General features: G+C 47.5%; 1 protein-coding gene and 1 non-coding gene across 2 annotated transcripts; one reads left to right on the plus strand and one right to left on the minus strand.

The window, feature by feature from the left end:
* The first annotated feature begins 1,582 nt into the window (after positions 1–1,582).
* On the plus strand, positions 1,583–1,683 carry LOC115894463. The gene has a single exon (XR_004054581.1). It is a non-coding gene; the product is annotated as a small nucleolar RNA U13 (small nucleolar RNA).
* Positions 1,684–12,775: 11,092 nt separating this feature from the next.
* ASPRV1 (aspartic peptidase retroviral like 1) lies at positions 12,776–14,936 on the minus strand. Its single transcript, XM_010361889.2, has one exon. It carries the CDS (start codon positions 14,127–14,129, stop codon positions 13,350–13,352), a length of 780 nt encoding a protein of 259 aa, XP_010360191.1. The 5' UTR covers positions 14,130–14,936; the 3' UTR covers positions 12,776–13,349.
* Between the last annotated feature and the right edge of the window lie 576 nt (positions 14,937–15,512).

A 15,512-nucleotide genomic window follows, 5' to 3' on the forward strand; every position in this document is an offset into this window, starting at 1 on the left:
CATCTCATGATGCAGAAGCCATCACGTCACTTCCCTGCCTCCAACCCTGCCCTGGCTCCCCATTACTTAAGAATGAAGGTGCCTCATGGTCCACCACAGAGGAAGCAGGGGCTCAGCCTCCACTCCTGCTCCCAGGCCAGACATCACTGATCAATCACAGCATCTCGCTGGCTGTGTCTGAATACTGTCCCAGAATCCTTTGCAGCACTGCCCACTAGGCAGCCTCCTGGGTCTGAGCTGGTCCTTGAGAAGTCAGGTAGTTTCTCTATTTTACCCCCATTTCCCTATTTTACTGCTTCTTAGATCCAGATATACCACTGGCAGATACATTTACATTGCAGAGTGGTTGTTGTTTCCTCCAAAAATATTAATAAACTTAAAACACACTTTTGAATTGAGTGCATTTTAGAGCTGAAATAAAAGCAGCATCTCCCTCCCTGGTCTCCTGGAGTTTCCTCAAAGGCTACATGAGAGGATCCATGCTGGCCCCTGTCTTCTCCTGTCTCCCTTAGCTGACACCAGCAGGCTGGTCCTTGCCTCTCTGTTTTCTTCCCTTTCCTCCCTCTACCCTAAATATTTCTGGGAAGCATCAACTCATTTGTCTTTCAAGACTCACTTAAAGATCTCTAGGGAGCTGTCCCTGACCGCATAATGTCCCACCCAGCACAGGAGTGGGGAGGAGGTCACAGCACAGGGTCACCCTAAGTCCTGCCTACCTCCCTCTCCCAGACTGTCCTAGAGGACAGGGCTCCCTTCACACCCTTCCTAGTGCAGGGAGAGGCTCTGCTAGGAGCTCCTAGAGACAGGAAGAGTACCACAGTGTGCCTTGGAGAAGTCACCACAGTCCAGCTCAGAGTTAAACAGTTCTCCAGGCTTGGGGCTTACTGACCCACAGTATCAAGCAGTGAAAACTTGAAAGCCAATTGATTAGCCTGCAGTGAAAACATAACAGTCAGGTGGAGTGGATGGTCACAGTGGCCTGACCAGGGTCTGCCCTCCTTGCTACCCAGCCAAGAGGCTTCCTTACCCAAGGTTACTTGGCAACGGTGGAGTCAGTACAGGAGCAGTGACTGATGGGCCTGGAACGTGGGGTGGCGTCAGTTCTGACAGCTGCCCCAGTATCTCCTCAGTGGTAGAGGACCAGGTGGGCGGACCAGGTCACCTCCCTGGAGCATGGAGGCTGGCCCTTCCCTCGCATGGCCACAAGGGCAGGACTCATGGCCTTCAGTCTGTAACTCCAGCTGCCCTCCTGATGGACACATCGTGTTCTCAGATAAGGACACACCTTCGCACTGGTCCTCGAGGCAATCCCTGTACACTTGGGAGGCCTCCAGTCTCCCGCCACTGGCGGCACTCGGCTTCCTCACTTGTCTTTCTCATTTGCTGCCAAGGGCCACCCACGCCTGGCACTGGGTGGGTGACCTGAATGACTGGTGGCTCCCAGGCTTCTTTTTCATAGGTGCATGGGTTAGCAATTCGGAAACTACTTTCTGGGTATTTTAGAACCGGGCAAATAAGTAACCTGGAGCCAGGTGTCTCATTATTAGAGAAAGAAGTTGCAAATCTCAAGGGGAAGGTTACGATCCTTTTGCAGCTTGTAAGCGTGATGATTGGGTGTTTGCAAGAGCGTGTGTGATGTGCCACCCTCACATCTTGTTACATCGGCACATTAGCCGTGTGACATGAGAAATAATAAATAAAGGGGAAGCTTAGACTAAGCCCTAGAGTATGGGGTTGGCATTGGAAGTATCAGCATGAACTCCTATTTTAATATATATATAGAGAGGAAGAGATAGAAATATAGAGAAGTGGGCCGGGTGCGGTGGCTCACGCCTGTAATCCCAGTACTTTGGGAGGCCAAGGGGCGGATCACGAGGTCAGGAGATCGAGACCATCCTGGCTAACACGGTGAAACCCCGTCTCTACTAAAAATACAAAAACTAGCCGGGCGAGGTGACGGGCGCCTGTAGTCCCAGCTACTCGGGAGGTTGAGGCAGGAGAATGGCGTGAACCCAGGAGGCAGAGCTTGCAGCGAGCTGAGATCGCGCCACTGCATTCCAGCCTGGGTGACAGAGAGAGACTCCATCTCAGAAAAAAAAAAAAGAAATATAGAGAAGTGTACTCTATGGTTTTCTTCTTAGCTCTGATCACTGAGAGGTCCTAGGAGTGATGACATGCCGGTAGCAAGAAGCACACACACCTGACACCCAGATCCTTGTTTCTGAATATCTGACCCTACTCAAAGGAGCCAGGGCTCCTGGAGAAATGGCTGATCCCAGGGCTGGTACAGGGAAGGGACAAGATGAGCCTGGAACATCTTTTTTTTTTTTTTTTTCTTGAGACAGAGTCTCACTCTGTCAGCAGGCTGGAATGCAGTGGCACGATCTTGGCTCACTGCAACCTCGACCTCCCAGGTTCAAGTGATTCTCCTGCCTCAGCCTCACAAGTAGCTGGGATTACAGGTGTGCACCACCACACTTGGCTAATTTTTGTAGTTTTAGTAGAGATGGGGTTTCACCATGTTGGCCAGGCTGGTCTCAAACTCCTGACCTCAAGTGATCCACCTGCCTCAGCCTCCCAAAGTGCTGGGATTATAGGCATGAGCCACCACGCCCGGCCTGCCTGGAACATCTTGTGCCAGAAAATAAGGAAGGGCCCTGATGATGATGGGGACACGTCCCAAGGAGACAGAAGCCAATGTGAAGCTGCTCCCATGGCCAAATCTAAAAGAATTTCAGCATCCAAATAAATAATGATTGTAAATGAGTATAACTCATAGAAAAATAAAAATCTCTAAGTCCACATGGTATAAATCAACCAATAAATGAGTAGGGAAAGCTCTCCTGTAGAGTTGAGGGCCAGCTAATAGGTATAGAAGGATAGAATTAGTCCTGTAAGCCCAGCTACTTTGGAGGCTGAGTCAGGAGGATCACTTGAGCCCAGGAGTTTGAGACCAGCTAGGGCAAAAAAGCAAGACTCTGTGAAGAAGAAAGAAGAAAGAAGGAGAAGAGGGAGAGGAAGAGGAATAAGAAGGAGGAGGAGGAGGAGGAGGAGGAGGAGGAGATTAGAAAATCACCATCATTTGGTAATTTGGTAACATCACAGTGACAATTCAGGCAAGGACCATCAATGGGTGCTGAGTCTAGTGGTGATAGTCTTATGAGAAACAGGATATTTATATGGCTTCAGAGTGTCTCCCCACAAGACACTTACTCATGACGGGGGTAAAATAGCTATTTATGGAGTAGAAACCTGGCAAACAGCACTTTGACCAAGTGATGAAACAAACCGGCACCCTGTGCCTCCTGACACGATGTGCTGAGGACACACCATCACTTCTGGGTATGCCTGCCCGAAACACACAGCCCGAATCTCACCACAACTGAACATCAGGTTCTGCCCAACTGAGGAACATTCTACAGAATAACTGGCCAGGTGTCCTCAAAACTGTCAGGGTCATGAAAACAAAGACAGAGGAATTATTCAGATGAAAGGAAATGAAAGAGACACGGCGACTAAAGGCAATATGTAGCTGAATTCGGTCCTGGACCAGAAAATAATTCGGGGGCCAACAATGTTCTTGTTGGGATAATTGGAAACATTGGAGTCAGGTCTGAAGATCAGGTGATAGTGGTAGTTTATCAGTGAACTTCCTGATTTTGATAACTGCATCATGGTTATATAAGAGAATGCCCCCTGTTTGCTGAATCCACGCCTTCCTAACTATGGTGCAGCACTCTTCAGCGGCCTCCTGACAAAAGTGTTTCTGTCAAGAAATCTGATGTGGGGGCACGCCCAAGATGACCAAATAAGAACAGCTCCAGCCTCCTGCTCCCAGCGTGAGTGACACAGAAGATGGGTGATTTCTGCATTTTCAACTGAGGTACCAGGTTCATTTCACTGGTGAGTGCCGGACAATCGGTGCTGGTCAGCTGGTGCAGCCCGACCAGCAAGAGCTGAAGCAGGGCGAGGCATCGCCTCACCTGGGAAGCACAAGGGGGAAGGGAATCCCTTTTCCTAGCCAAGGGAAACTGAGACACACAACACCTGGAAAATTGGGTAACTCCCACCCTAATACTGCACTTTACCAAGGGTCTTAGCAAACGGCACACCAGGAGATTATATCCCACACCTGGCCCAGAGGGTCCCACACCCACGGAGCCTCCCTTATTGCTAGCACAGTGGTCTGAGATCTAACTGCAAGGTGGCAGCGAGGCTGGGAGAGGGGCGCCCACCATTGCTGAGGCTTAAGAGGGTAAACAAAGCCACCAGGAAGCTCAAATTGGGTGGAGCCCACCGCAGCTCAAGGAGGCTGGCCTGCCTCTGTAGACTCCTCCTCTGGGGACAGGGCATAGCTAAACAAAAAGCAGCAGAAATCTCAGCAGAGGTAAATGCCCCTGTCTGATAGTTTTGAAGAAAGCAGTGGATCTCCCAGCACGGAGGTTGAGATCCTGAGAATGGACAGACTGCCTGCTCAAGTGGGTCCCTGACTCCTGAGTAGCCTAACTGGAGACATCCCCCACTAGGTGCAGACCAACACCTCACACCTCACACGGCAGGGTACACACCTGAGACGAGGCTTCCAGAGTGAGAATCAGACAGCAACACTCGCTGTTCAGCAATATTCTATCTTCTGCAGCCTCCACTGCTGATACCCAGGCAAACAGGGTCTGGAGTGGACCTCAAGCAAACTCCAACAGACCTACAGCTGAGGGTCCTGACTGTTAGAAGGAAAACTAACAAACAGAAAGGACATGCACACCAAAACCCCATCTGTACATCACCATCATCAAAGACCAAAGGTAGATACAACCACAAAGATGGGGAAAAAGCAGTGCAGAAAAGCTGGAAATTCAAAAATCAGAGCTCATCTCCCTCGCCAAAGGAATGCAGCTCATTGCCAGCAATGGAACAAAGCTAGATGGAGAATGACTTTGACAAGTTGAGAGAAGAAGGCTTCAGTGGATCAAACTTCTCAGAGCTAAAGGAGGAACTATGTAACCAGCGCAAAGAAACTAAAAACCTTGAAAAAAGAATGGATGAATGGATAACTAGAATAATCAATGCAGAGAAGACCTTAAAAGAACTGATAGAGATGAAAACCATAACACGAGAAATATGTGACAAATGCACAAGCTTCAGTAACTGACTCGATCAGCTGGAAGAAAGAGTATCAGCAATTGAAGATCAAATGAATGAAATGAAGCAAGAATAGAAGTGTGGAGAAAAAAGAGTAAAAAGAAATGAACAAAGCCTCCAAGAAATATGGGATTATGTGAAAAGACCAAATCTACGTCTAATTGGTGTGCCTGAAAGTGACGGGGAAAATGGAACCAAGTTGGAAAACACTCTGCAGGATATCATCCAGGAGAATTTCCCCAACCTAGTAAGGCAGGCCAACATTCAAATTCAGAAAATACAGAGAACGCCACAAAGATACTCCTCAAGAAGAACAACTCCAAGACACATAATTGTCAGATTCACCAAAGTTGAAATGAAGGAAAAGATGTTAAGGGCAGCCAGAGAGAAAGGTCGGGTTACACACAAAGGGAAGCCCATAACAGCAGATCTCTCAGCAGAAACTCTCCAAGCCAGAAGAGAGTGGGGGCCAATATTCAACATTCTTAAAGAAAAGAATTTTCAACCCAGAATTTCATATCCAGCCAAACTAAATTTCACAGATTTTGTCACCACCAGGCCTGCCCTACAAGAGATCCTGAAGGAAGCACTAAACATGGAAAGGAACAACAGGTACCAGCCATTGCAAAAACATGTCAAAATGTAAAGTCCATGGATGCTAGGAAGAAACTGCATCAACTAGCGAGCAAAATAACCAGCTAATATCATAATGACAGGATTAAGTTCACACATAACAATATTAACCTTAAATGTAAATGGACTAAATGGTCCAATTAAAAGACACAGACTAGCAAATTGGACAAAGAGTCAAGACCCATCAGTGTGCTGTATTCAGGAGACCCATCTCACATGCAGAGACACACATAGGCTCAAAATAAAGGGATGGAGGAAGATCTACCGTGCAAACAGAAAACAAAAAAAAGTAGGGGTTGCAACCCTAGCCTCTGATAAAACAGACTTTAAACCATCAAAGATCAAAAGAGACAAAGAAGGCCATTACATGATGATAAAGGGATCAATTCATCAGGAAGAGCTAACTATCCTAAATATATATGCACCCGATACAGGAGCACCCAGATTCATAAAGCAAGTCCTTAGAGACTTACAAAGACACTTTGACTCCCACACAATAATAATTGGAGACTTTAACACCCCACTGTCAACATTAGACAGATCAACGAGACAGAAAGTTAACAAGGATATCCAGGAATTGAATTCAACTCTGCACCAAGCGGGCCTAATAGACATCTACAGAACTCTCCACCCCAAATCAACAGAATATACATTCTTCTCAGGACCGCATCACACTTATTCCAAAATTGACCACATAGTTGAAAGTAAAGCACTCCTCAGCAAATATAAAAGAACAGAAATTATAACAAACTGTCTCTCAGACCACAGTGCAATTAAACTAGAACTCAGGACTAAGAAACTCAATCAAAACTGCTCAACCACATGGAAACTGAACAACCTGCTCCTGAATGACTACTGGGTACATAATGAAATGAAGGCAGAAATAAAGATGTTCTTTGAAACCAGTGAGAACAAAGATATAATATACCAGAATCTCTGGGACACATTTAAAGCAGTGTGTAGAGGGAAATTTATAGCACTAAATGCCCACAAGAGAAAGTAGGAAAGATCTAAAATTCACAGCCTAACATCACAATTAAAAGAATTAGAGAAGCAAGAGCAAACACATTCAAAAGCTAGCAGAAGGCAAGAAATAACTAAGATCAGAGCAGAATAGAGACACAAAAAACCCTCCAAAAATCAATGAATCCAGGAGCTGGTTTTTTGAAAAGATCAACAAAATTGACAGACCGCTAGCAGGACTAATAAAGAAGAAAAGAGAGAAGAATCAAATAGACACAATAAAAAATGATAAAGGGGATATCACCACTGACCCCACAGAAATACAAACTACCATCAGAGAATACTATAAACACCTCTCTGCAAATAAACTAGAAAACCTAGAAGAAATGGATAATTTCCTGGACACTTACACTCTCCCAAGACTAAACCAGGAAGAAGTTGAATCCCTGAATAGACCAATAGCAGGCTCTGAAATTGAAGCAATAATTAATAGCCTACCAAACAAAAAAAGTCCAGGACCAGACGGATTCACAGCCAAATTCTACCAGAGGTACAAGGAGGAGTTGGTACCATTCCTTCTGAAACTATTCCAATCAATATAAAAAGAGGGAATCCTCCCTAACTCAGTTTACAAGGACAACATCATCCTGATACCAAAGCCTGACAGAGATACAACCAAAAAAGAGAATTTTAGACCAATATCCCTGATGAACATCGATGCAAAAATCCTCAACAAAATACTGGCAAACCGAATCCAGCAGCACATCAAAAAGCTTATCCACCATGATCAAGTGGGCTTCATCCCTGGGATGCAAGGCTGGTTCAACATATGCAAATCAATAAACGTAATCCAGCATATAAACAGAACCAAAGACAAAAACCACATGATTATCTCAATAGATGCAGAAAAGGCCTTTGACAAAATTCAACAGCCCTTTATACTAAAAACTCTCAATAAATTTGATATTGATGGAACGTATCTCAAAATAATAAGAGCTATTTATGACAAACCCACAGCCAATATCATACTGAATTGGCAAAAACTGGAAGCATTCCCTTTGAAAACTGGCACAAGACAGGGATGCCCTCTCTCACCACTCCTATTCAACATAGTGTTGGAAGTTCTGGCTAGGGCAATCAGGCAAGAGAAAGAAATCAAGGGTATTCAGTTAGGAAAAGAAGAAGTCAAATTGTCCCTGTTTGCAGATGACATGATTGTATATTTAGAAAACCCCATTGTCTCAGCCCAAAATCTCCTTAAGCTGATAAGCAACTTCAGCAAAGTCTCAGGATACAAAATCAATGTGCAAAAATCACAAGCATTCTTATACACCAGTAACAAACAGAGAACCAAATCATGAATGAACTCCCATTCACAATAGCTTCAAAGAGAATAAACTACAAAAGAATCCAACTTACAAGGGATGTAAAGGACCTCTTCAAGGAGAACTACAAACCACTGCTCAGTGAAATAAAAGAAGACACAAACAAATGGAAGAACATACCATGCTCATGGATAGGAAGAATCAATATTGTGAAAATGGCCATACTGCTCAAGGTAATTTATAGATTCAATGCCATCCCCATTAAGCTACTAATAACTTTCTTCACAGAATTGGAAAAAACTACTTTAAAGTTCATATGGAACCAAAAAAGACCCCGCATTGCCAAGAAAATCCTAAGCCAAAAGAACAAAGCTGGAGGCATCATGCTACCTGACTTCAAACTATACGACAAGGCTACAGTAACCAAAACAGCATGGTACTGGCACCAAAACAGAGATATAGACCAATGGAACAGAACAGAGGCCTCAGAAATAATACAACACATCTACAGCCATCTGATCTTTGACAAAGCTGACAAAAACAAGAAATAGGGAAAGGATTCCCTATTTAATAAATGGTGCTGGGAAAATTGGCTAGCCATAAGTGGAAAGCTGAAACTGGATCCTTTCCTTACTCCTTATTCGAAAATTAATTCAAGATGGATTAGAGACTTAAATGTTAGACCTAAAACCATAAAAACCCTAGAAGAAAACCTAGGCAATACCATTCAGGACATAGGCATGAGCAAGGACTTCATGTCTAAAACACCAAAAGCAATGGCAACAAAAGCCAAAATTGACAAAGGGGATCTAATTAAACTAAAGAGCTTCTGCACAGCAAAAGAAACTACCGTCAGAGTGAACAGGTAACCTACAGAATGGGAGAAAATTTTTGCAATCTACTAATCTGACAAAGGGCTAATATGCAGAACCTATAAAGAACTCAATCAAATTTACAAGAAAAAAACAAACAACCCCATCAAAAAGTGGGCAAAGGATATGAACAGGCATTTCTCAAAAGAAGACATTCATACAGCCAACAGACACATGAAAAAATGCTCATCATCACTTGCCATCAGAGAAATGCAAATCAAAACCACAATGAGATACGATCTCACACCAGTTAGAATGGCAATCATTAAAAAATCAGGAAACAGCAGGTGCTGGAGAGGATGTGGAGAAATAGGAACAGTTTTACACTGTTGGTGGGACTGTAAACTAGTTCAACCATTGTGGAAGATAGTGTGGCGATTCCTCAAGGATCTAGAAATAGAAATACCATTTGACCCAGTCATCCCATTACTGGGTATATACCCAAAAGATTATAAGTCATGCTGCTATAAAGACACATGCACACATGTGTTTATTGCAGCACTATTCACAATAGCAAAGACTTGGAATCAACCCAAATGTCCATCCGGTACAGACTGGATTAAGAAAATGTGGCACATATACACCATGGAATACTATGCAGCCATAAAAAAGGATGAATTCATGTCCTTTGTAGGGACATGGATGCAGCTGGAAACCATCATTCTCAGCAAATTATCGCAAGAACAGAAAACCAAATACTGCATGTTCTCTCTCATAGGTGGGAATTGAACAATGAGATCACTTGGACACAGAAAGGGGAGCATCACACACCGGGTCCTATTGTGGTGGGGAGAGCGGGGAGGGATAGCATTAGGAGATATACCTAATGTAAATGATGAGTTAATGGGTGCAGCACACCAACATGGCACATGTATACATATGTAACAAACCTGCACGTTGTGTACATGTACCCTAGAACTTAAAGTATAAAAAAAAAAAAAAGAGAATGCCCTTGTTGTTGTTTTCTCCTAAGAAATATACATTGAAGTATTTAGAGATAAAAGAGCATCATATTTGCAATTTTCAAAGGTTCCTATACATGTAGATAGAGAGAAAAAGAATGAGAATGAGAGAGATGATGAAGTTAATTGGTACAATGTCAATATTTGGGGAAACTGGGTGAAACATATGGAAATTCTTTGTACTGCTCTTGCAACTTTCCTGTTAGTCTGAAATTAAGACTTAAAGGTTTGCTGGATAAAGCATAAAGAATTATCTAGCGTGGTCTGGGGAACTGGCATGCATTCAGTTTGTGGTGGCCATTATTAGAGAAGAAGGCAGCTTGTAGGGGCCCCTTAACTAGAGGTTTTAGAATGTTCTAGGCCAGGGCTTTTCAAACTCTTATGTCCCCTAGAATCACTCGGGGATCTTGTTCACTGCAGATTGTGGCGCAGGTCTGGGTGGGATGGAGAGTCTGTATTCTCAACAGGCTCCCAGGTGATGCTGAGGTCGCCTTCCTGCTGGTTCATGGATCACCCTTTGGGTGGCACAGGGGTAGAAGCCACTGGAATTTAGACCACGGGTTCCCAAGCCTGCTGTACTTTGGGACTATTGGAGGAATTGATGTTCATTGGTCTTCTCTGGTGATTATCATGTGCTCCCAAAGCTAAACCTTCACATTGATCCTGCATCCTCCTTTCCATCATCACAAATGCAGACCCTAAGTCTAAGGACTGCCATGGTGTCCAAGCGGAGCCTTTGCTGCTGCTTTACTCCTTCCTATACCCAGAAGCCAGATGAATCTTCCTGCTCCCGCATGGTTCACTGTGGGAGGCAGGTGTGAACGCCTCACCCAGGCAGCAAGCCCTCTGTGGTGTGGCCACTACCCACTTTGTCTGGCTTCTCTCCCGGACTTCTCTGTTGTTTGATACCTGGCTTCCCAGAGAGCAGCTGCTCACAGTCCTGCAGCCGGGTTCCACGTTGACGCATCGGCAGCTGTGATCACTCTCACACCCATGCAGCAGCGGTCTCAGGCTCACTTGGGTCTCCCAGTAAGAAGCACCACATGGTCCCTTCCTCCATGGGGGCCGTGCTTCAGATGTCACAAACCCCACCCCTCACTGTGCCCTCTCAGGGGGCCCACATTTCTCTAGGAGAGAAAACTGGCTGAGAGCTGGGACCTGGGGGCTCAGACAGGCTCTCCTCACTCAGAGCAGGGGAAGAAGGTGTCTGCTGCTGGGACACGGCATCCCATTCGCAACCACCCAGGACAGGGCTCCGCTCCCTGTGGTGTGTGGGGAAGGGCAGGGAGGCTGGGGTATTGCTCTGGAATTCTGGCCTGGCCACCAATTCCTTAGTCCCCTCCCCAGCTCCCCACCCACCCGCTTACAGACCCTTTACCCTCCCTCCTTCCATCCTTCCACCCAGCACGTGGCTGGGATCCAAAGGACCTGGAGGAAAATAGGTCACAGGGAGGTGCCACCTGGATTGTTCCCTCGGGAGAGGGCTCAGCCCATGAGAGAGCAGGATGCATTAGGCCACAGAGACCAGGGCTGAAAATTACATTTGAGAAGGGGGATGCAGGACCTGGGAGGCATCCAGAGGCCACCCCTTCTCCAGTTCCCCCATCACCTTCTCCAGTTCTCCCACCCTCTTCTCCAGTTCTCCCACATAGTTCTCTAAGCATCACTTTTCTGGAAAGAGATTTCATCCTGATCCCACATCTGTCCTTCCCTCCACATGCCCTGGGGCTGATGGAGCTAATTTCAGTTAAGATGCTTGGCTGCCCAAGGAAGGGGCCTGGGTAAACCCCGGGGATTAGGGGCTGAGCCATGCCTCAGTTCCCGGTAGGATCACAGCTGGAATCGGAGGGAAGAAGGGGCCAGGGAGGGGCGGCTGATCCTGGCTCAGATCAGCTTCAAAAAGTCCAGGGGCTTCACTCCTGCCTTCTGTCCTCCCTCAGGAGCTGTCCAGGTAGGAACTTCGAGAGGCTCATTCCACCCTGGAGGATGGAAAATGGTCCTTCACGCCTCCATCAAGAGGTCCAGGATCCCTGCATGCTCGTGTCTCTGACCTTGTGCCAATCTTCCTGGGCCCAAAGTTGGAGGGTACAGGCCAACCCCCCCTGAGAAGAGGCCCACCCCGTGTGCTTGGTGGGGAGGCCTGCGCTTTGGAACAAATTGGCTCCTCTGTGGAGACTTCTGTACACTCAGCTTCTCCCTTTGGGTTTCAGATTCCCAGCCCTGCTGCATTCCAGAAAAAGAAACAGAAATTTGGAAGCAAATACGAGGTAGATCCCTAAAAGAGATGCACACCCCATTTCCAGATCTGGGAACATCCTCCTCTCCATCAGGTCGCTCTAGTTTCAGGCTCTGTTGCAAGTCCCTCCAGGAAGAAGCTGACCTCCCACTGCCAGGACCCTGCATTGCCGCTGCCTCCCCCGTCCTCCAGCACACCCTTGGGCTGTCCCACGCAGGTTAACACTTGTCTCCTGGCCCTGCTTTCTGCCTCCAAGTTCTCTCTCCTGGACAGCTGTAAGAACCTATTTGCCCAGCAGACACTTTCCTGTTTGTTTATCATAACTATAATTTCCCAATCCCCAATCAAGACATCTCACATAAGACTTTAGGGTCGCTTTTGGGCATGGGGCAATGTGTATGGTAAAATACTACAGATTGAAATAAGTAGAGGAATTATGATGATTCAAAATAATGAGAGTAATTCTGGAGGGAATAAGTCAAAATATTTTATGCTGAGACTGCCTTAGAAAATCCAAGACGTGTTGTCACTGTGTATATGTTCTTACACCTCCAGCTGGGCACTCAGTAGACACGTGAATCTCCCTTGTCTTTGATGTTGACTCCCTCTCACATTCCTCTCATCCTCAATCAACACATTACATGGTTTTTCCATGAATCAATCTTTATTGGTGTTTGCAGCAATTGAATTATTGGCACAAGGCACAATGGGCTTCAAAGCAAATGAGAGACAGAAAATACCATTGTACAGGTGGAAAGGCTCTTCAGGAGGTGTCTCAGAGCAACTGTGACCCTCACAAAGACCCTGCAGCTAGGACCCAGCCCAGCTGAGACAGGCTTTGAGGACCTGAGAGTGACCAAGCCATACCTCAGGGGATCTAAAGGGGTTCCACAGTTATTTCAAAGACAAGCATTTCTAGCTTCCTTGGGAGCTCTTCTAGCCTTTGAGTCTTTGTCATCAATAGCAGCTTGATGACCATGGGGACCCTGTCCCTCTAAGACAGCCTGATCTCCCTCACCTATGCCTGTTCAGTGGAAGCCTCCCCAGCCAGGGGCAAATTAAGGCCCCTGCAGAGGGAGGAAGAGAGGAGGGAAGAGCAAGAGTTGATAAGCGGATTGGCCAAGCCCAGTGATCCCCCTGAGGATATGCGCCCCCCCCACACACACACAGTGGTGGGCCTTCCCACCAATATTTAGGAGGTTAGAGAAAAGGGGGTTTCTCAGTGGGAGAGCTCCTGCCGCCCTTCTTCTGAGGAGGGGTCCTCCTCTATGAGCTCCAGGTCAAACTCATCTTCCAGGGACCCTCCCACAGGCAGAAGGCGGAACTTCTTCCCTTTCAGGGTGCATGTGCGGTGCTCAAAGTCCAGGACAGCGTTGTGGTCCTGGAGCACATCAGTGCCGATGATGGCTTCCTCAGCACTTGCATTGGCCACTAGGAACTGTGCCTTCAGCTTCAGCTTGCCTAGGGACACTGCTGTATCCCAGACACCCAGGATCTTCATTTCAGCACCATTGGCCACCTTTACCACGCTCTCAAAGGGCTGCAGAGTGTCCAGATCCCCATCGGTGACCTCCTCCCACAAGTTTGGGTGGACCACAGAGACCTGGGCCCCAGAGTCCACCAGGAACCTCACGGGCACTTTACCAATCTTCCCCTTGAGATAGTAGCCCTTACCCATGCTGTTGGCAAAGACGATCTCTTTGGGCAGGTGGCTGGGGGCAGCCCCAGGGACCCCAAAGGCCTTCAGGAGGGTCTCTTTCACAGTCCCGTAGTCTCCCTGGTCCTGGGGACTGAGCCCATTGTAGATGTCCAGGGCCTCTCCTCTGAGGGACTCTTTCAGGAACCTGAGCTTGGTGATATGGTCCCAATGGTTGAGGTCGCTGATGATTTCAAAGCGGTGCAGCCAGAGGTTTGGGACCACATTGGCCCCATCAAAATGTTCCGGGACGAAGGCATGCTGCCGGCGGCCTTCCTCACTCCTGGCTCCGCTCCCGGCCATCCTGCTGCTCTCCCCTGGAACTTCAGCAGCAACCCACGCCAAGAAGAGAAACCCACAGAGCAGTGTCGGCGCAATCACGCTGGAAAACGGGGCCTCTCGAAGCAGAGCGGGGATGACTTGCCCAGCCTTGGGCAAGCAGGAGGGAGCAGGTGCCGCTGGCTGACTGACTGCTGGGGCAGAGGCAGGCAGTGCTGTGACCCGCTCACTCTGCAGAGCCTTTTTGATTCCTAGGCTGGCCCCGGGCTCCCCATTCTTCTTTGTTCTGGAAGCTCCGCCCCTCCTCGCTCCGCCCTCCTGCTAGCATCCGGCCCGACTAGCAGGATGGGTGCCTCACCCTCTGCATCCATCCTTGGACCAACACCAGTCAGCCCACATCCCAAGAAAGGCTGGTCTCTGTTGAAGGGGGACTACCCTGTACCCTCCCCAGCCTGTGTTCCAGAATAACAGATGAGGACACGGAGGATGTGATGACATTCAGGTATTTGTCATCAGCCAGAGAAGGAAGAGGGAGGCAGGGACTGGATGCCCATCAGCTCTGAGACCGGAAAAGCCCCTGTTGGCCTCCCCCACAAGTGACTACTTTGAGTGGTCACAGGAAAAGAGTTTACATGTACAGAGCTCCTACCACGTGCCAGGCACTGGGAAGTGTCTCACACACATTCTAAAGCAGGTATGGGATCCTACGGGATTTCCTGGAGAGGGAGGCAGAGGAGGGTCCCAGAATCAAGAACGCACAGAAATGGTCTTTTTTAAGTGAGTGAGGGGACACACACACACACGTGCACAATCATCTTACATGGACTCCATTGCTGCAGTAATTTTCCTTCATTGATCACCCCTGATTCAGAGGCAGAGGGGTGGCCAAGCAATTTTGGGTAGGCCTCATACTGGACTCCATGAGCGTTGTCTCCACTCTATTTACCCCTCTCCATTTCCAAAAACTGTTCCAAGGGTCCCTGCCCCAGGCACTGCAGCCCTTCCTTTCCCACTTCCCCGCATGGTCATTTGTGGAAAGATCATGGGGAAATTTCAGTCGCTTTTCATTCTGAGAGGGAAAACGTCCACCATGTTGGCAATGCCAGTGGTGAGGACCTGGAGGGCTCTGGCTGTGTGCCCCTCTGCTGCAGGGGTAAAGGGTAGCACCGGAGGACCTCCAGGCGTCTACAGGGGCTATCTGTGAGTCCAAGGGCTGGAGGCCTGACTTGGGGCTGTGCAGGGGCTGTTGAAGGAATCCACTTTTATGTCCGCATTCAAATGTTGCTCCATGGAGCCTTCTGCCTGTCCCTAGCAAGAGCACCCACTCCTGGTTGAGTGTGTTTTACAGTGTGCTCTGGTGGTTTGTTCACAAGTCTGCCTCTCGCTATGAACCAGAGTCTGGGGCTC

The sequence above is a fragment of the Rhinopithecus roxellana genome, chromosome 17 (assembly GCF_007565055.1).
Source record: "Rhinopithecus roxellana isolate Shanxi Qingling chromosome 17, ASM756505v1, whole genome shotgun sequence".
In the NCBI taxonomy this organism is placed as follows: domain Eukaryota; kingdom Metazoa; phylum Chordata; class Mammalia; order Primates; family Cercopithecidae; genus Rhinopithecus; species Rhinopithecus roxellana.